This window comes from Paroedura picta, chromosome 5 (genome assembly GCF_049243985.1).
Source record: "Paroedura picta isolate Pp20150507F chromosome 5, Ppicta_v3.0, whole genome shotgun sequence".
In the NCBI taxonomy this organism is placed as follows: Eukaryota; Metazoa; Chordata; class Lepidosauria; order Squamata; family Gekkonidae; genus Paroedura; species Paroedura picta.
Genome location: NC_135373.1, coordinates 20255252 through 20276130, shown reverse-complemented (window position 1 = coordinate 20276130; position 20879 = coordinate 20255252). Strand labels below are relative to the sequence as shown.

Sequence of the window (20879 nt, the reverse complement as noted above, 5' to 3'; positions counted from 1 at the left end):
TATACACACACCTGTGAACCACTGTTTCATAAATCTCCATGCTGACAATACTGTATATCTTGCTGTATATCAGAATCAAATGAGTACCCAGCTTGCTGGGGGGTAAACGGTCATGACTGGGGAAGGCACTGGCAAACCACCCCGTATTGAGTCTGCCATGAAAACGCTAGAGGACGTCACCCCAAGGGTCAGACATGACTCGGTGCTTGCACAGGGGATACCTTTACCTTTACCTTTATATCAGAATCAATTACCCATAAAATCTGTATTTACAGAGGGTAATTTACATGACTGAATTTCTCAGATTTCTTCTTTTTCATTTGAGGTAAAAAAGGTAAAGGTAAAGGTATCCCCTGTGCAAGCACCGGGTAATGTCTGACCCTTTGGGTGACGCCCTCTAGCGTTTTCATGGCAGACTCAATAGGGGGTGGTTTGCCAGTGCCTTCCCCAGTCATTACCGTTTACCCCCCAGCAAGCTGGGTACTCATTTTACCGACCTCAGAAGGATGGAAGGCTGAGTCAACCTTGAGCCGGCTGCTGGGATCGAACTCCCAACCTCATGGGCAGACAGCTTCAGACATCATTTCTGCTGCACAAAAGGGACCTAGGCATTTGTGTTTCTGTCCATGACATTCACCAGAACATGTAACAAGAGCACATACTTCCATGCATATAGGATGTTTGGATCTTAGCTTGTCTTATATATATACATTTGAATTGAATTTTCGCACACTCTCATATTGCAATTGGGCAGAGAGACCCAACCTGGATTTCCACCATTCCTACAATGCTCTCATTTGCAGCTGGTGTGGCTGTCTTGAACTTTCCATTATGTACATCTTAGAAAATTTATGAACATTTAGGGAGTTGGGTGTGTGGGGAGGATGAAGTTTGGGAAAGGGGCCTGGGGAAGGGGGGGTAGAGTGAGGGATGCAGTGCCACTTTGTGATGTCACATCCTGTGAACCCATTTCCAGGTCAATGTCCTGTGCGAGCATGTGCCCCATGAGGAGTATGCACTTTGAATATACCCCAGCCTGAATCTGATTCCCAAATTAGCTATTTCAAGCCAGCTCAGAGACACCTCAAATGAAGAAAAACTATACATATTTCCAGACAAAGGGAAATAGATCTCCCAGAATTTGAGGTTGTTTTGGGAAGGCACAGAAGTGAAGAAGGAAAGAGAAGAAGCAACTGAAGTCAGTGTCCTGAGTCATCTCTGTTCCCTTTTTTGAAGATTGCACTAATCCACCACCCCAACACTATTGCTTGCCTAATACTATCCTTAGAGGTGTAGATATTTTTCTGAGAAAACACAGAGGCAAAATTCAGGGGCATTTCCCACGGCTTAAAAATAGCACAATGGTTGCTGATTGAAAACGCTACTAATTTGCCATAACGCACGACGTCGTAAACAATCTGCAACAATCCTGAAACCGACCCGCAAAAAGCGCTTCGTTGTAGCGCTTCTAGGGGAATCCAGAAAACTGGATTCACCCTCCGGATAGCGATACACTCCTGCAACCAATCTGCAACAGTAGCGCTAAAGACCTGTGCGTTACCATTGTTGCGGGTTCTTCAAAGTCCCTCCTCCCGAGCCTGTCCTCCAAACTTCCGGCGAACTGTTCGCCATTTTTTTTTTCTCCGAGCGAGCGGGGATCTACGAGGCAACGGGACAGCGACTGGCTTTCAAGCACGATCACTTTCGGAAATTCTGCCCGGACACCACAAGAGTTTTTCACAAGCACAGTGGCACACACCGTCACGTTCCCAAAATTTGCCCAAAGCTTAAAACCCCGTCTACCATCGGCCAGTCCTAGCGGAGTCAACGTACAGGGAGCATTTTAAAAAATTTTCCTCTGAGCGTGCCAACGAACATTCGCCGCTCGCAGTCTCCTGCTTAGCTTAGAGGGGTTCAATAGACATGATTCGTGGTGATTTCATGAGGGGCGGCTTATGTGTAGTGGGTCTTTGTGTGGTTCCCAGTGCGTGCTTGTGCTTGGGTGCGGACAACCCCTTCCATTGGCGGCTAGACCTCCGGCAAGCGGAGTTGCCGTCCCCCGTTCATTTTAAAAAATTTTCCTCTGAGCGTGCCAACGAACGGTCGCCGCTCGCAGTCTCCTGCTTAGCTTACAGGGGTTCAATAGACATGATTCGAGGTGATATCATGAGGGGCGGCTTATGTGTAGTGGGTCTTTGTGTGGTTCCCAGTGCGTGCTTGTGCTTGGGTGCGGACAACCCCTTCCATTGGCGGCTAGACCTCCGGCAAGCGGAGTCGCCGTCCCCCGTTCATTTTAAAAAACATTCCTCTGAGCGTGCCAACGAACGTACGCCAGTTACATGTCATGTTTGGTTGATTTATGCTGTGGCTGGTGAATATTATTGGGGAACTGCCGAGTACTGCCGCACTTGCTCTCGGTTGAACACCGGCATGCGTTTGTGTAATGGCGGACATTTTCCTAAAATGGCTCCCGCTGCATGTTCAAACTGCTCTTCTCGCGTGTAAACGAATACGCGCATGCGTTAAGTCAAACAACAAGGGCGCCAATCTGGCCATTAGGAGCAGATCCTGTTCCCGCGCGAGGAGTTTTGAACGTGACATGTGACCTGATGTGGCCAATGTGCGTGTCCCCTGCTGCCCTCCACCAATCAGGAGCCGGCTAGTCCCTTTGTCTTTGTGTGCGGGAAGGTATATGATCCGTTGCACCCTGCACCTCCCACCACCATTTTGCTCAGCTACTAGCAAAAGCAACATGGAATCGTCTTCTCAAGCCTCGTCCGTCCCTGCAACCGGCCGTGGCCCAACTTGGAGGGACGCGGAGATCAGGGACCTGATCGGGATTTTCTCGGAGGAGAAAATCCAGGACGCGTTCCAGTCCTCCCACAGGAATAGGGAGGTTTTTGAACAAGTGGCTATTAAGATGCGCGCCCTGGGCCACAACAGGACCGGCCTTGAATGCCGGTCGAAGACCAAGACAATGAGGGCAGAGTACATGCGTGCCGTGAACCATAATAAGGGTTCCGGCAACGAAAAGGTAACCTGCCCCTACTTCGAGGAGCAGCGCCAGCTGTACGGGGACGGGGAAGGATCCGGCAGGCCGAAGCGCGTCGGCCGGAGCCTTAAGGTGGTTCGGAAGCCGGCTGCCCCGGTCGAGGAACCACCCGCTGAGGAGGATCCCGGCGAGGGAACCTCCTCCAGCTTTCGCCCTCCACCCCCCGTCCAGCAACGAGCCGCGGAATCGGTAACGCTGGACCTGATCGCCATCGTTCCTGGGGAGCCAGAGGAGGCTCCTGAGCAAACGCCCCTTGCCTCCGGTAAGTGATTTTCTTTTTATTTTATATTTCCTTTTAAGCAAATGTGTGTTCTGACGTTTGGGCATCGTTTTCTCGTGTGTTCGTTGCAACGCATAAGACGGTAGGCTGTGGAGTGCTTGCTGTGGTTACTATTTGAAACGGTTTTAATTTTATAATTTTATAATTTAATTTTTAAAAGATTTTAAAAGAAGGTAGGCTGTGGAGTGCTTGCTGTGGTTACTATTTGAAACGGTTTTAATTTTATAATTTTATAATTTAATTTTTAAAAGATTTTAAAAGAAGGTAGGCTGTGGAGTGCTTGCTGTGGTTACTATTTGAAACGGTTTTAATTTTATAATTTTATAATTTAATTTTTAAAAGATTTATTAAGATGGTTGGCTGTGGAGTGCTTGATGTGGTTAGTATTTGAAACGGTCATGTTTAACCAACAGCCCCAAAATATTTGCAGCATGCCTCGCCCATAGGCCTTCTGCAGTACTTTGGCTCACAACTTTGGGAGCTTGCTTTGTGGTTCATGGTGTATGCTTGCTCGTTTTTCACTATTTTCTGCTCTTGTCCACAGAGACACAGTTGCCAGGGACGGGGCCCCTAGAGTCTCCAGCAGCACCTGACGTGGATAGTGATTCGGGGGCATCAACTAACATTGGTAAGTATTAGTAAAAATAGGGGGGGGGCTGTTTTAACTGCTTTGTGCTTTTCTGTTTGTGCAGGGCAGCAGCACTGCTAAGAGAAAGAAGAGAGTCCCTCTGCGTTGCTGGTGTAGGCTTTGAAGCTGGCTTTGCCACCCTTTGGTCCTAGATCTGTTTTTTTTCCTTTTTTTGCAGATTTCATACCCGGAACACAGGAGGAGGAACAGCCTAGGGTGCTTGGACCTCCTGCCCGGCGCAGGCGGATACAGATTCAAGATGGTGAGCGTGCATGACCTGTTCCTTTCGAGCCATAGCTGCAGGACAATGTCGCTAGGCACTAACCATGTGCTCCCTTTTAATTGTTGAGAGTCCTGCTGTGAAAGTAGGCAAAAGTAAAAGCACACCATGGGCAAACAAACAATAGCCATGTGCTCGCCGGGGATTGTTTAAATTCTTGGCAGGAAAACACGGGGACAAAAAAGAACACCATGTCCACCATGGTGTGTTTTGACTTTTTTGATGTTACTAACAGTTTTGTTTCTCATTTTTTGCCAACAGAGGTTCTTTCAGATGAGGAGGAGGAACCACCCCTGGCTCCAGGCAGCCCACCACCTAGAGGTGCGCTCCCAGCAGAGGAGAGGCTTACGAGGGAACGCGGCAGGCTGAGGCGCGTCTCCGTCTTGACAAGCGTGGGAGAGAGGCTCCTTGAGCACTGCTATGAGGAGTCACGGCGTGCCGCGGCCGCTGACCAAGCCATGCTCACACTCATTGCCCAGGAGGGGAGAAAATTGAGGGCAGTCCTTAGAGAGACAAACCAAATCCTACGCGAAGGCGTGGAGGAGGTGCGTCTGATAAGGAGACTCATGGAGAGGGCTGTAGCGGTCATGGAAAGGGCCTACCCTCCACAAATCGCCCCCCCACCACCACCCACACCAACACCACCACTTCCAGCACCCACCCCACCGACTCCCTCTCAGAATGCCTCCACCCAAACAAGAAGGAGGACTATTCTCGGAAAGAGAAAAATAAAACCAGCAGACAAGTACTCCCCCTCCTAGTTTTGCCCACTTTTTCTATTTCATGTTATCTGTGTTTTGTTGTTTGTTGAATAAAGTTTATATTTTTGACTCTGTCTCTGTGTACCCTACTGTAGAATCTGCAAGGCTGAAAGCGGCCTCTCTAGTGATTGTGTATATTGTGGTACTGCTGTGTGGGTTGGAGGTTGGAGGGGTGTTAGTTCAAGGAGTTTTAGGAGTGTGGTGTGGGGTTAAATATGTGCGAGTTTAAGAAGTCACACTGGAGTCTTGTTATAAAATTTGCAATAACATTTTATTTTAAAAAACATTTTAACAGGGGAAAAACATTAGGGAATGAAACTTGGAGCCCCACCAGCACCACCACCCCCCACCCCCCTGGAAAACCAATTTTTTTTAACAAAAGTATACATTTAACAGGGGAAAAACATTAGGGAATGAAACTTGGAGCCCCCCCCCCAACCCCTACCCCAAAACACAAACAGGAAACAAAACTCAGGTCCCACCGCTCCCCTCCCCAGCCCCTTCCATCGCCCTAACTCTCCTGCACAGCCGTCCCACGGTCCCCCTAACTTTGCGCCGGAAGAGCTCTTCGTCCTCCTTCTTCTTAACTGTGGGGAGGGAGAAAAAGTACACATTAGTACCACACATATTTTCAAATTTCTTTAGTTTACATGCATACACTTTTAAGTGGCCTTAGCCACAGTGTGAGAAGAGTTGGGCAGTGGGGAACATAACCTACGCTCTTCCGCCTCCCTCTGTTGCCTGTGCTGCTCAATCTCCCCTTTCAGCTCCGCCACTTGAGCCTCCAGGGAAGTAACTCTGGCCTCCATGGCACGCAGCCTTGCCTCCACAGTTTCAGCTATAGAAATCAAACAAAGAATTTGATCACACTCCAAAAGGAAGCATCACATCAGGCTCCCATATGGCTCCGTGTGGGTACACACACATGGGTCTCCCTCACAGACATAAAACTCTCACCTGCAGCCTGTCCCGAGGTGGAAGGTCCCTCTTCCTCCCCCTCCTCACGCTCAGGTGCTGTTGCCAGCTTGGATGGTGATTGTGTGGCTGGGCAAAGAAAAAGACAAATCATAATTAAAAGCACACAAAACAGAGATGAAACACAGCTGGTGGACACACCACAGTTAGAGTCTAAGCGCATAACCAAAGTGGTTCTACAGTACTGGCTGGCTAAGTCTGAGGGGGTTGACAGCATCTAAATACTTTCTCGAATTTCATTGGGGACAGTAGGGGAAAGAGGCAGCTAGTCATTCCATGCATGTTTAAGGGCAAAACACAACGAGGGCAGCACTCACCCATATGCCTCCTCATGTCCAGGGGGGGCTTCCCAGCCTTCTCCCATATTTTCACCATCTGGTCGTGGAAGACCGTCCTCCCACTTGGCTGCGGGATCCCCCCCCACTGTTCCAGACTGTTTAGGAAGTCCAGCTTAAGGCGCTTGAATTTTGTCCGGACCTGCTCCCAGGTCCGGACATAGCCCCTCTCCCTCAGCTTTGAAGCCAACACCAGGTAGGCACCCTTGGTGTGGCAATGGGTGCTGGCCATTAGGCGGCCAACACTTTTTGATTGTAGCACAAGCTCCAGAAGTGCCTCAGCCTCGGCGCGCTGCCAGAAGGAGCCCTTCCGTGGCTTCGGCATCTTCGGAATGACGGTTAGGGAACGAACGTGCGTTGCTCCGATCGACCACCCCGTTTTTTAAATGTATCAAAGCTGCCCACCAATAAAATTATTCCTTGGAACATGAGTGGATTGATCCTCCGGTTTGACAGGGGTCGCCAATACTTCCTGGCTACCCGCCTCCCCGAACTTTCCCCATTCAGCGCTTCCGTATTGTGTTTGTCAATTTCAGTGGGGAGTTAGCATTTAGGGCTGTCAAAGTGCTTTTGGACCAGAGAATCCCCGTTTTTTTGCTGGCAAAGTACACAAACCGCACAAGACAAGGTTAAACAAAGAACACAAAACTTTATTCAACAACAGAGTAGGAAAAACAATTAAACACGCCTCCTGTTTCTGTAGATGTGGGTGGCTATGGCGTCCCGAACCTTGCACCCCTCAGCATATATCCTTTTTCTCCTTGCTTCAGGGATGTCCTGTGTATCCTGAAGGACTACAGGTTCAGGTTCGTCCTCAGGGAAGGGGATGTTATGTCCCTTGTCCTCGCATATGTTGTGCAAAATCACACATGCGATTATCAGCGGAGTCACATTGTCAATATGTACATGGAGTCGTGACATTAAACAACGGAACCGTGACTTCAAACGTCCAAAGGCACGCTCCACTACATTCCTTGCCCGGGAGTGACTGAGGTTGTAGTGGCTCTGCACGTCCGTCCTTGGCCGCTTGTAGGGAGTCATGAGCCAGCGTCGTAATGGGTAGGCTCCGTCCCCGAGGACCAACGCCGGCACACGCACGCCCTCAATGGTGGCGGTGGGGTTTCCTGGAACAAAGACCCCTTCGTCCATGGCTTTCCTGAGGTTGGATTCCCTGAAAACAAGGGCATCATGCCTCCTGCCACTCCACCCCACCTCGGCATCGATAAACCGGCCGGAGAAGTCCACTGTTCCTTGCAGGAGAACAGAGCAAAAGTCCTTCCTGTTCCCGTACTCTTTTATGCTTCCCCCGGGGGCACGGATAGGGATGTGGCTTCCATCGACGGCCGCAAAACAATGCGGGAATCCAAGCCTGGCAAACCCGTCCATACTCTGGAATAAGGGAAAGAAAAGAATATAAGCCATGGCATGTCAGCGTGGGGTGTATCGCGTCTTCGTTGCTGACCTGTCAAACAAGAAAAAAAATTTAAAGGGCAAAGGGGATAGAATGACACTCACCGCTCCAAGCCGGTCTCCGAGGCACACGACTTTGCTGAACAATTCCGCCTCCATGGCGAGGCAGAACTCCTTAAGGATATCGCCAACCGTAGTGACTCCGAGTCCGAATTGCTGGGCTACTGTCCGGAAGTACTGAGGGGTGGCCAAGTACCACAATGCGGCAGCCACCCTTTTTTCAACTGGAACGGGGCGCCGCATGCCAGTGACTTGCCTCTCCATGCGTCCACGTAGAGCCTCCACGAGTTCAAAAAATGTCCCCCTCGACATCCTGAAGTTGGCAATCCAGTGGTCATCATCCCAGCGAGTCCACACAAAATTCTCCCACCAGTCAGAGGATCGTTCGTCCACCCAGAACTGTCTGGGGAACCGGACCTCTGCCAGAGCTTGCCAGCGTTTCTTGGCCGCCATGGTTACCCTTACAGAACGTCTTCTGCTGCTGGTCAGCGTTCCGGCCACCCGTTCTCGGTACTCCGCGATAGCAGACGTCCGACGCGACAAGGCGGTATTCATGCGCTGGACCACCGCGAGCATGTAAGCCAGCAATTGAAAAATAAGCCTCTCCATTGCAACGTTGACCTGTGCTGCGGGCAGTAGGCTACGCAAACAAAAGAGTGAGGCCGACCGCGTGTCTGCCCAGGTGCATATAAGCAGGTAACCTGTGGGCGTGTACTGTGGGCGGGGATTAACCAATCAAACATGTCAATGCATCTGGTTCCTAGAAAACAATAGAAAACACGTTCCAAGGGCGCCAATGATTGGACGATAACGCGTTGCTACGGGGTTTCCTGGGTTTTTTAAAAAAAAAGGGAACCCCGACAAGTTCGGCTTTAGGGTCGAGGTCAAAGGTGTGCCTGCAGTTTGATTGACGGGCACGGGAGGCCAGAAGCGCTAAAAAGGGACCTCCTTTGTAGCGATAAGACGGAGAACCGGAAGCCTGTGGGTTACGAAAGTGGCGAGAAGTGAAAGTGCCAAATTCCGCAAAAACCGCAGCTGTGCGTTACGGGCACGGCTAGTTACATTTCGCTACTTGAAGTAGCGCTTTCACAAACGGCAACCAAATAGCAACTTTGAGCTCTGTGCGAAATGGCCCTCAGTTTTTTTTGAGGTGGAAACACATCTACTGGTGTGGTCAGGGAAATGGAAGTAAATAAAGGTATGACATCCATTACTCCCAACGCCCTGACAGGAGGCCCGAAAATAACCCACAGGATTGTGGAACCGATCACAGAAGATGGGCAGAGGTAGCAGCAGCACAGTGAGCAGGCCTCAGCACCAACTCTGGCCAGCCACCACCTTGCCCATTATGTGGGACGTGTTTCCACATAAAGGGCGAAAATCAGATTCTCGCTTTTTTCCCATAAGATTTTTCTCTGTGCTGCTTAGTCCTTCTAGTGCTCTTCTGAGTCCATACTTGGTTTCTAGGACAGGACAAAAAATATTGCATGTCAAGGCTTGGGACCAATTTAGGATATTATTCATCAGTGAAATGTAACTCTGCTTAAAGGAAAGTGTGCAGACCCCTGATCTAACAGCTGTCATTCCAGGGGAACTGACATTACCACCAGGGTCTGATATCCAGCATCATTGCCAGTATTAAAGAGTGGGTTATATCAGGCACAGAGAAACTTGAGATTATAGCTGTTAAGAAGGTAAAGATAAAAGCGTTTTGACTTCTTCATGTTGTTCCACCAGCATGAATTCACTTAGCTCTTCTGAGATCATCTCAGACACTAGGGTGACCTGCCCCTCCTTAGTATGCAAAGTGTCTAAGGTCACACCCAAGCTCCATGGGCCTCCATCTTCAGAGGAGTGCGCCTCAGGCAGCTGTGTTGTTGCCACTCTGTCAAGGCCTCCAGGCATTCGCCCAGATTACCCTTATCATGTAAAACAGACTGCTGTAATCTGGTGTCAACAGGCGGTTGTATAGAAAAAGCCTGTTGACACCAGATTACAGCAGTTCTGTCTTACAGGATAAGGGTAATACCCATTGGCCATTTCCAGCAAATTGACTGTACAGTACAAAAGTCAGTTAAAATGGATTAATTAATAATAGAAATAGAATAGGACCTTAATATTGTTCAGTAGCATCTCACTAAGCTCGATCACAATGCCACAGTAAATAGTCCCATAAATTTATGCAAGTGTCTTTCACAGAAATTAAACCAAAACTGACCAAATGGCTTGAAGATCCATTATTCATGATTGTACATAAATTGTTTTTCCCCCGGGGTTTCTCAGTTCAGTTCTGCCTCTTGTCCCACCATGCTGATCTCGCTCTATTCCACTGCTCCAGACAGATGAACGCTCTATCTCGATCTACCCCCGCAGTGGATGAAATGGGAGTGATGTCGGCCACTTTGAAACCCATTTGGAGAGAAGGGGGGGGGGTACGAACTGAGTAACAAAAACCAATGATTTGGAAGAACAAGAATTTAGTCCAGGGGCACCTTTAAGACCAACAACGGTATATTCAAGGTGTGATATTTCGTGTGCAGGCACCCTCTCTCAGAGAAAACTGATTTGGAGGCATCAGTTAAGGGATGTGGGCCACTTTGGGTCCCCCTTGGAAAGAAGGGTGGGGGAGAAGCCAAGAAAACCCATGATTTGGAGGAGGCAACAGTGCCCCCCCAAACTGCTAGCCCTGTGAAAGGGTCATTTGACCCCCAAGTTGAGAACCACTGCTGTAGACTTTGTTCAACCTAATCATTTGGTATTCTAACACCTTGTTCCTTGCCATTCCTTATGGTGTTGGGGTATTGCAGTGTAGAAATTTTTATCTAGCAGTCCTAGAAGATACAGGCGGTGGCTGACAAGAACTCACTCTTCTTACCGGAAATCATGCTGGGTTTACCAAGGCAAGATATTTGCTCCTACAAGCAGGCACATTTTCTCTTTCAATACCAGTGAGGCTTCAGGGTCTTATCAAGCAACACAAACGGGACAAAAGGGAGTTTCTGAGAGCCAGTTGGAAAAGCTCACTCAGCCAAAGAACTAGCAGCCACCGATCCTCCAGTCTCTTAAAGTAGGCTGTGGTTACATCCGGTAAGCCAGTCTCTTTATTCTTTCTTGGTATCAAGTTTCTGCATAGGCTTTGCAGGGTGTCGGCAGCTGCTATACCCGACATTCATATTACAAACGATTGTTTCACAAAAACCACAGGGGACGTCCGTTGGGTCCTGTCCGGAACTCAACCAGTGTGGAGGGGAAGAAGGGGCAGGTTAAAAAAAGAGGCACCATTTCATACTGGATTCGGGGGAAGGAGGAAGTGAGATTCACAGAAGGGCTAAAAGGTGTGCTGAATTGCAAAGTGGAAACGGTCTTTGAAGAGTTTACAATAATTGCATCATACGGTCTACACAGGGCAAAAAGGAAACTTTTAAGAAAGGTCTCCTCCGGTGGAGATTAGGGTTGCCAGATCTGGGTTGGGAAGGACCTGGAGACTTTGGGGCTGAAGATGGGAGCAGGCTGGCAGGGACCTCAGTGGAGTATAATGCCTTGGAATACACCCTTCCAAAGCTGCTGTTTTCTTCAGAGTAACTGATCTCTATTGTCTGGACCTGTAATTCCAGGGGATGCCCAGGTCTCTCCAGACTCCTTTAGTACTTGTGCCCGCTTAACTGATAAAAGAATAAATTAAGCGGGCGCGAGTACCTAAGATAGCTGGTCTAGCAAACTACTGTGTGCTTTAGAGGAATAATCCCTCAGGGGATTATCTGCAATACCAAAGGTGGATTATTCACCACCACCATGCCTCTGCCCTGCAGGGCCATTCCTACCTTTCAGCTCTTTCTTGTCCTTGAGGAATTCAGATACAAATGGGCAGAAAACAGGAGATGCCAACATATCTTCTGGCAGAGCTTATGGCCCCTTACAGCACAGTCCTAAGAAGATCTCCACCTAGGGTTGCCTGCTCCCAGGTGAGATCTGGGGATTCCCTGTAATTTTAGCTCATCTCCAAGTGGCATTGATCATTTCCCCTTGGGGCAAAGGGCTGCGTGGGAGGGTAGATTAAGGGATGCCAGCCTCCAGGTGGGACCTGGGATTCCTTGGAATTTTAGCTCATATATTTGTAATTTAACATCCTGATTTATCTGGGATGCATTGTACCATTTCCTCTGTTATATGTCTGGTGCAAACCGTAATAAAATTTCTATCTATCTGGCTGCTTGGGAGGGTGGATTTAGGGATGCCAGCCTCCAGGTGGCACCTGGAGATTCCTTGGAATTTTAGCTCAACTTCAAGAGACAGAGATCTGTTCCCCTGGGAATAATGGCAGTTTAGTGGTTTGGGGTTAGTCCCCTTGGGGTTGATTTCACCAAATTAGTTGCTGATTGCAATTCTAGCACATCTGTCTTCATTAAAATCCAGTAACTTAGAAGTCAGTCCATGAAGCCAGTGAACTGAGAGGGGTGAGAAATCTGTTTACATTTGCAGTCAGTTGGGGAGCTGTGCTGGTTTGCAGTAGGCGAGCAAGACTGAAGTCCCGTTTTGGGTTGCCTGATCTGGATTGGGACATACCTGGAGACTTTGGGGGTGGAGCCAGGAGTGGGTAGGATATGGGGCAGGAAGGAACCTTGGTGGAATCTAATGCTATGCAATCCATCCTCCAACCAAGCAATTTCCTCCAGAGGAACTAGCCTCTTTTGTCTAGAGCAGGGGTAGTCAAACTGCGGCCCTCCAGATGTCCATGGACTACAATTCCCAGGAGCCCTTGCCAGCGAATGCTGGCAGGGGCTCCTGGGAATTGTAGTCCATGGACATCTGGAGGGCCACAGTTTGACTACCCCTGCTCTAGAGATCAGCTGTAATTCTAGGGGAACTCCCACCTAGGACTGTTATCCTTATGAACTACCTTGCCTGTTGGGCTTGCCAACCTCCAGGTGGGGCCTGTGGAATCAGTTCCCCAGGAGGAAATGTCAGCTTTGAAGGGTGGTCTCTGTGTCATTTATACTGTTGAGGCCCTTCCCCACCCCAGCCTCCCATCTCCTCCCCAGGACTTTCTGAGAGCCCCTTTATGCTTGGGGGGAGTTCCCGTGGGTGAAGTTTCATTCCTGCCTTTGAGGGCTTCCGACCTTTCAAGGACCTGAGTGTCTGCACACAAATGCTGCTGCGGTTTAGGAATGTGAGGCTTTTTCAGCTTGAGAGGGAACGGGAAGGGCTCGGGAAGTTCACCCCGTTTGCTCGCAGGATTCTGTTCTTGTGTCTGATCTGCAAATGTTCCTGCCGCAAAGAAAAACTGACCAGCTGATCTCTGCCAAACCAGCCATGCTTAGAGGCACAAGAGCGGGCCAGGTTGTTTTCCATGCTCCAGTGGACACCCCTTTGGCCCAAGATCGCAGCCAATAACGTCCTGCAACTGTGGATGAATGCAAAGTGGGCATGCAAAATGGAGACCTTGGAGGTGGACCTGGGAGGAGGCAGGATTAGGGGGCAGGGAGCAACCTCGGTGGAGTATAAAGCTCTGGAAATCACTTTCCAGCTATTTTCTCCAGGGCAACTGATCTCTTTATTCAGGAGATGACTGTAATTCTGGGGGAATCCCCAGATTCCAACTGGGGGATGACATCCCTAACATTATCTTCCTTTCCTCTGCAGTAAGCAGGTTATCTTTGGGTCTGAAGATCTTTATTAATAATAATAATAATAACAACAACAACAACAACAACAATAATAATAATAATAACAACAATAATAAACTCTCTATCTTACAATACGGTATCAAAATGCATCTTGCTGTACGTGAAACAGAGGTCCAGGCACTGTGTATCCTGTGATGCTTTAGGGGCAGTTTGCAAGTAGTCCTTATGGCTACCAGGATGTGAGGCCTAGAAGTTCCCTGCTGGAAACCTAAATGTTTAGGCATGTGTGTGGAATTGCCAACAGGCCTTGAGAAGAACGTTCTGTCCCTTTAATAGAGGTTTGATGTGTGGAAATTGGAAGGTGGTGATTTCATCTGGGAAATCGATAGTAAATTAAGTCGCTGTTAAGTTTGGTGAGAGCCAGTTTGGTGTAGTGGTTAGGAGTGCGGACTTCTAATCCGGCATGCCGGGTTCGATTCCCCACTCCCCCACATGCAGCCAGCTGGGTGACCTTGGGCTCGCAACAGCACTGAGAAAGCTTGTTCTGATGGAGCAGCAATATCAGGTCTCTGTCAGCCTCACCCAACTCACAGGGTGTCTGTTGAGGGGAGAGGAAAGGGAAGGTGAATGTAAGCCGCTTTGAGACTCCTTCGGGTATAGAAAAGCGGCATATAAGAACCAACTCTTCTTCTTCTTCTTAATGGTCAAGGAAACTGTTTCTTCAAGCAGTTAGCAGTTCTAGTTAAGTGGGGTTTCCAGTTTGGATGTGGACTATCTTGTATAGGTAGAGAGGGCTTCAGCTTTACCCTCGGTGACGTTTTCCCTCTTGAGGAATCTTATGTAATTCACCATTAAATGATCTGGTAATAAAAGAGTGAAGAAGGTGGGAGGGAGTCATGATGTGATTTTGGATTTGTGAGGGAATCATCAAAAGATCAAAATACAATTTTTTTTAAAGGCTACCACAGTTTTCCACTATTATAAATTCCCAGTGAATGAAGTATATATTGAATAGCAGGTTCAATAAGGTGCAGAGTCACTCATGGTGTGAAGGATCAGCTCCTTCTTACATCACACCAGCTGAACTAGCCAGCTTGGTGTAGTGTTTAGGAGTGAAGACTTCTAATCTTGCGAGCTGGGTTTGATTCCCCGCTCCTCCCCCACATGCAGCCAGCTGGGTGACCTTGGGCTCACCATGGCACTGATAAAGCTGTTCTGACCGAGCAGGAATATCCGGGCTCTCTCAGCTTCACCCACTTCACAGGGTGTCTGTTGTGGGGAGAGGGAAGGGAAGGCGGCTGTAAGCTGCTTTGAGACTCATTCGGGTACAGAAAAGTGGCATATAAGTACCAATTCTCTTCTTTTTCTTTTTCAGTAATATCAGTGCTCTCTCAGCCTCACCTACCTCTCAGACAATCTGCTGAGGGGAGTGGAAAGGGGAAGGCGATTGTAAGCTGCTTTGAGACTCCTTCAGGTAGCAAAAAGTGAAATATGAGAACCAACTCTTCTTCTTTTTCTTCTAAACCAATGGGACCATTCAAACCATCCAGAGGCAGGAGGGATCCTGTGCATTAACAAATGGGATTATATGTCCCCACTGTTTGAACCATGGCCAACAGGTAGCAGTCTACAGGCATGGCATAGGATTCCCACTTGGCTGGGAAGACTGGGTCACATTCCTTGATATGGCCACTGGTTGCCGTGGTGAGGACTGGCATGCAGATCCCACTGTAGGCAGATGAGATAAATCAGCAGCAGGGGATGATGTGCAGACCGCCTCAGATGATGGGAGATGTGTGATTTAGCGCTCGCCCCTGGATGGCAGAGGATAGTTCCCCTTGGAAGGCAGAATGGGTTGACTGAGAGCCAGTTTGGTGTAGTAGTTAGGAGTGCGGACTTCTAATCTGGCATGCCAGGTTCGATTATGCGCTCCCCCTCATGCAACCAGCTGGGTGACCTTGGGCTCACCACGGCACTGATAAAACTGTTCTGACCAGGCAGTGATATCAGGACTCTCTCAGCCTCACCCACCCCACAGGGTGTCTGTTGTGGGGAGAGGAATGGGAAGGCGACTGTAAGCCGCTTTGAGCCTCCTTCGGGTAGGGAAAAGCGGCATATAAGAACCAACACTTCTTCTTCTTCTTCTCTGCAGTTTCTCCTCAGGAGACAGGAGTAATTTCAGAAGTCCCTCCTCCGAAGGCCAGGAGCCAGTGATTCAGGGGATACTAGCTGGGGCTGCATACAAATCTCAGAATCCCACCCCCATCCCCAGTATTAAATAGTGGGTTCAATCAGGCACAGAGTCACTTGTGGAGTGAAAGATCAGCTCTTTCTTAGATCACACCAACAGAACTAGAAAACGGCAGCTCATCACTCAAACGTATATACAGTCCCAAGTTCCCACCACAGCTCTGCATGTTGAACAATGATATTAAAAGACCCCACTCTTCGGTGGGTCTGTTTCCCTGCATACACAACAGTATAGATATAGTCTAGATATCCCTCAAGGAATTAGATTTCTCATATATACTACATTTATATTGTCGGAGGAAAAGTATTGCTCGGGTGTAATCTGATATTAAATTAAGAGTCTCACTTTCCCCCTTTTTCTTTTTGCTCAAGCGACGCTCAAGGGGACACTCAAGAAGAACAAACATGGGTGGTTCCATCACAAAAGCTCTCATCGGAGAAGAACTTCAAAAACTGAAGGATGAGATGCAAAATAAGAATCTCGCAGATCTGATAGAAGAAAGTGAAAGCCTCTTGAAGTTATTAAATAACACCACTCTTGACATTGCCATTACAGGCATGTCAGGTGCTGGCAAATCATCGCTTGTCAATGCCCTGAGGGGCATGACTGATTGTGAAGAAGATGCAGCAGAGACTGGGGTAACAGAAACCACACTGACTAGGAAGAAATACACACATCCCACATTCCCCAAAGTAACATTATGGGATCTTCCAGGAACTGGGACCCCCCAGTTTGTACCAAAGAAATACCTGAAGGACGTACATTTCGAGGAGTATGATTTCTTCATTATCGTTGCATCAGATCGCTTCACTTCAAATGATGTTCTCCTGGCCCATGAAATTCAGAAGTTGAAGAAGAAGTTCTACTACGTGCGCACCAGAGTGGATGTGAGCATAGATTCTGAAAGAAAAAAACCCAACTTCAATGAGGAGAAATGCCTGGAGAAGATGAGGACCTACTGCTGTTATAACCTGAGAGATGTCAAACCGATCCCAATGGTTTTTCTTATCTCTAGGTGGGATTTGAAACTATATGATTTCCCCCTCTTTCTACAGACCTTGGTGAGTGACTTGGATGGCCTCAAGAGAGAAGTCTTAATTGCAGTTCTTCCAGCTTTCTCCAGAGAAGTCCTGGGGAAGAAAAAGGCTGCAATGGAAGCCCACATACGGAAAATAGCCCTTGTGTCTTGTGCTATTGGAGCAATTCGTGTCCCTGGCCTCTCTCTTGCCTGCGATATTGGCATCTTGGTTGGAACAATGAGATATTTTTGCAACACCTTTCGCTTGGATGCAGGTTCCCTCAATAGACTTTCAAACCAGGTTGGCAAACCTGTTCATGTGTTGCAATCAGCTATCAAAAAGTCCCCAGTGGTCAGTCAAGTTACTGCAGAATTTGTGACTGATCTTTTATCCAAGTCACTATTGTGTGGAACAATGATGGCAGTGGAGTTGGCTCTTGATTCTATACCCGTCTTGGGTTCTCTAACTGGCGGATGTCTTTCTTTTGTAACAACATTCTCCATGCTGAAGGCCTTTCTGCATGATGTTGTGGAAGATGCTGAGAATGTCCTGGCAAAAGCTGCAGAGTAAAGGGCTAAGGCACCCTTTGATAATTGACAATAATTGATAATTACCCTAAGATAATCGACTGAGGCAAACAGCATGTATTGCCTCTGCTGTAATGCCACTTGACTCCGAAAAATTTCAGTGCTGATGTGGAAAGACATGATAAAATATAAATATCAACTAAAGGTTAAAAACATTTCAGCGTTTAGTGTATCACCAGCACACGAACGTAGCTGGTCGAAATGGCATGATGTTATAGACGCCAAAATGAAATATTCATCCTTTTCTGATATTACAAAATTAAGACTGTTTGATGATCATGTACTATATATTGGAAATGGAAGGAAAGAGGATTTCCATTTCTGATTGGAAGCCCAATCTCCACACATTGAACTGAAACTTCAGTGAACTATGCCGAGTACCATAGTGGCAAATAAAGGCAATTTCCAGCTTTCTTAAAGGAAGCTCTTCCAGGTGCACTGTCTCAATGTCACAAACTCCCAAAGGGTCCCTGAGGAACTGCGAACATCCTGTGTTGGTTTCTCCTAGTTCTCACTGCAGATCAAGGACCAGGAAGAACAACACATGTGAGCCAGCTCAAAATAGACTGTTTCTCCACAAGTCAGTGATGGCTAGAACCTCTTCCTCTTGTGGTATCTTTTTCTCTTTTTAGCACTGCAGTACTAAATCTGGGAGGATCAATAATTGTGAAGTTGCCCATACTGATCCTCCTCAGCAATGTTATCTCCTAAGGGGAAGTGATTTTGGAAGTGACAATATTTGCCGGGGTGTTTCTTCTTTAGGTATCAGTTCTCTCTTCTGCCTTTCTAATTTCTTCTAATCATGAGAACCGTTTCCTGGAAATAAGCTCCAATCAATAGATCAGAACAGGATTCTGAGTACCAGCCCTTCGGACTGCTCTGTTTGCCTAGCAACCTCCTAGATCAGCCTTTCTCCACTTTTTTACCATCAAGAAAACTCGGAAACATTCTTCACACTTCGAGAAACCCCAGAAGTAGTGTAATGTTGCAATATATGATTGGAGAGCAGAGTTGTGTACACGCTCATCCAAGGCCCCTCCCATTTCCATCCCGTCCAGGCCCATCATTGGCCATTGGGGGGGGGGAACAGGTCAACATGACTATATATGGTCATATCACCCAATCAATCAATGTTTAACAAATTTTTTAAAAGAATGAATTAACTCCTACTCATTCGGGAACCCTTTCCAGGGCTGACAAGAGAAAGCATGTCCCAGACTAACAGCTCATACCACCTAGCAGTAATTATGAGTACAGTTAGGGCTTGGCTTTGCTTTATACTAGGCTTTGCTTTATACTAGGCTTTGCTTTATACACCAGGAGAAAGCTTGACTTCTAGAACACTTTGACTATTTGCTGTGATGTTAATAGCTTTGAATTGTTTGCATTGCTTTCTTCCTGCTATGTCTTGAAATGTCTTTGCTGTCTTCTTCTTCTTCTTCTTCTTCTTCTTCTTCTTCTTCTTCTTCTTCTTCTTCTTCTTCTTCTTCTTCTTCTTCTTCTTCTTCTTCATATTGAACTTATTGCCCGCCACTCTCATTTCTGGCTTGTGGCAGGTTGCAGATTTGTCCAAAATTAAAAAACCCCTTAAAACCCCATTAAAACTATTCGGACGAACAATATACATATCAGCTCCAACAATAAAAACCGTAACGGAACACCCCTCTGACCCCACCAGAACTAATAAAGGAGTGGGAGGAGGAACGCAGATCTTCAATAAGTATGTGCTCTTAATCCTAGGAGGGGATCCCATCAGATCTTCCTTGTCATGCTGGCCTCAACCATACACCTGGCGGAAGAGCTCCATTTTGCAGGCCCTGCAGAAAGCCAAAAGCTCCCACTTGTGTGACCATTGCGTTTATCTCTACTGCTCTACATATTTGGTCTGGGCAGACATTTCATTTTATCTGTTCATTAATACTGTGCTTTAATAAACCAGTATGATTATTTCAAGAACCCTTGAATTGGCTTGTTGGCTAACACTGGGAGATAAAGGACCCAGCTATATCTGGTCTTCAACAGGACAAAGAGAAGATTTAGAGCATGTCCTTTTGAGTTGCCCCTTCCATGGTAAGGCCCATGTCAAGTTTCATTTTTCTTTGGTGACAGTAATGCTGGGGACAATAGCTGTAACCATCACAGCCACAATGAACCAACTACTGTCAGACAAATCACCAGCAATTACTAAAACTGTAGCCAATTTTTGTCTCATAGTTCTAAGAGTTTGTGGAACTAGCTGGGTGCATCTTGTGAACTTAGAATTTCTCTATATCAGAAGGCCTATTCAATTTGGCAAGATCAATGTTTAGATGTTTTCCAGATGTTCTTAAGCATGTATTTTTGTTAGTCTAAGACCAACTAAGATTTATTCAAAGTGTGAACTTTTGTGTGTAGGCACTCTTCCACAGACAATGGGATAGGGATCATAAGAGTACAGATATAAGGAGAAAATAAGTTAGTAGCAAATTAGTACGGAGCATCATAAGTCCGAATATACAGTATGATAATTCTTTGCTAGAAAAGCCAATCGGTCCTATTCTATTTCTATTATTAATTAATCCATTTTCAACATTTTTAAACAAAGTTATACCAGGTATTCATTGTATCCTACTTCTCCTTTATTACTTTGGTGTGAACAAGTTTATTTTGTATTTTTATTATACTGGTGTCATTCCATAATAAACTTACTACTACTACTACCCAGTCATGAAAGAATTTATTCAGCCAGTGGTAGGAATGCTCCCTCTCTCTTATTTCAACTCAAACAGTCCATATCCAACTGGGAGCCATCAAATGATATACACACACTTGTGAACCACTGTTTCATAAATCTCCATGCAGACAATACTGTATATCTTGCTGTATATCAGAATAATTTACCCATAAAATCTGTATTTACAGAGGGTAATTTACATGACTGAATTTCTCAGATCTCTTCTTTTTCATTTGAGGTAAAAAAGGTAAAGGTAAAGGTATCTCCTGTGCAAGCACCGAGTCATGTCTGACCCTTGGGGTGACGCCCTCCAGCGTTTTCATTGCAGACTCAATACGGGCTGGTTTGCCAGTGCCTTCCCCAGTCATTACCGTTTACCCCCCAGCAAGCTGGGTACTCATTTTACCGACCTCGGAAGGATGGAAGGCTGAGTCAACCTTGAGCCGGCTGCTGGGATTGAACTCCCAACCTCATGGGCAGACAGCTTCAGACAGCATTTCTGCTGCACAAAAGGGACCTAGGCATTTGTGTTTCTGTTCATGACATTCACCAGAACATGTAACAAGAGCACATACTACTATGCATATAGGATGTTTGGATCTTAGCTTCTTATATATGTAAATTTGAATTGAATTTTCAAACACTCTCATGTTGCAGTTGGGCACAGAGACCCAACCTGGATTTCCACCATTGCTACAATGCTCTCATTTGCAGCTGGTGTGGCTGTCTTGAACTTTCCACTATGTACATCTTAGAAAATTTACGAACATTTAGGGAGTTGAGTGTCTGGGGAGGATGAAGTTTGGGAAAGGGGTCTTGGGAAGGGGGGTAGAGTAAGGGATTCAGTGCCACTTTGTGATGTCACATCCTGTAAACCCATTTCCAGGTCAATGTCATGGTCTCA

The 20879-nt window shown here is 47.0% G+C and overlaps 3 protein-coding genes across 5 annotated transcripts; 2 read left to right on the top strand and 1 right to left on the bottom strand.

The window, feature by feature from the left end:
- The first annotated feature begins 896 nt into the window (after positions 1-896).
- Positions 897-5002, top strand: LOC143837236 (uncharacterized). 2 transcript variants are annotated; one of them, XM_077336844.1, is made up of 3 exons: positions 897-3960; positions 4139-4222; positions 4502-5002. In XM_077336844.1, exon 1 carries the CDS (start codon positions 2693-2695, stop codon positions 3320-3322), a length of 630 nt encoding a protein of 209 aa, XP_077192959.1. In that variant the 5' UTR covers positions 897-2692; the 3' UTR covers positions 3323-3960; positions 4139-4222; positions 4502-5002. The 2 variants fall into 2 exon arrangements, with proteins under 2 accessions (XP_077192959.1, XP_077192958.1); XM_077336843.1 differs by having other exon boundaries at positions 897-4222.
- Positions 5003-5472: 470 nt separating this feature from the next.
- On the bottom strand, positions 5473-8397 carry LOC143838846 (uncharacterized). The gene is made up of 4 exons (XM_077340755.1): positions 6294-8397; positions 5959-6045; positions 5720-5839; positions 5473-5588 (listed from the first exon to the last, which is right to left on the bottom strand). Exons 1-4 carry the CDS (start codon positions 6634-6636, stop codon positions 5473-5475), a joined length of 666 nt encoding a protein of 221 aa, XP_077196870.1. The 5' UTR covers positions 6637-8397.
- A 2109-nt stretch (positions 8398-10506) lies between these two features.
- Positions 10507-19958, top strand: LOC143837227 (interferon-inducible GTPase 5-like). Of its 2 annotated transcripts, XM_077336830.1 has the most exons (3): positions 10508-10868; positions 14781-14879; positions 16028-19958. In XM_077336830.1, exon 3 carries the CDS (start codon positions 16061-16063, stop codon positions 17243-17245), a length of 1185 nt encoding a protein of 394 aa, XP_077192945.1. In that variant the 5' UTR covers positions 10508-10868; positions 14781-14879; positions 16028-16060; the 3' UTR covers positions 17246-19958. The 2 variants fall into 2 exon arrangements, with proteins under 2 accessions (XP_077192946.1, XP_077192945.1); XM_077336831.1 differs by lacking the exon at positions 14781-14879 and having other exon boundaries at positions 10507-10868.
- The last annotated feature ends 921 nt before the right edge of the window (positions 19959-20879 follow it).

Coding starts and splice junctions, on each gene's coding strand:
- LOC143837236 (XM_077336844.1), top strand. CDS start 2,693: ATGATCCGTTGCACCCTGCACCTCCCACCACCATTTTGCTCAGCTACT.
- LOC143838846 (XM_077340755.1), bottom strand. CDS start 6,636: ATGCCGAAGCCACGGAAGGGCTCCTTCTGGCAGCGCGCCGAGGCTGAG. Junction 6,046..6,293: donor GGACATGAGGAGGCATATGG/GTGAGTGCTGCC, acceptor TTCTTTGCCCAG/CCACACAATCACCATCCAAG. Junction 5,840..5,958: donor CACCTCGGGACAGGCTGCAG/GTGAGAGTTTTA, acceptor TGATTTCTATAG/CTGAAACTGTGGAGGCAAGG.
- LOC143837227 (XM_077336831.1), top strand. CDS start 16,061: ATGGGTGGTTCCATCACAAAAGCTCTCATCGGAGAAGAACTTCAAAAA.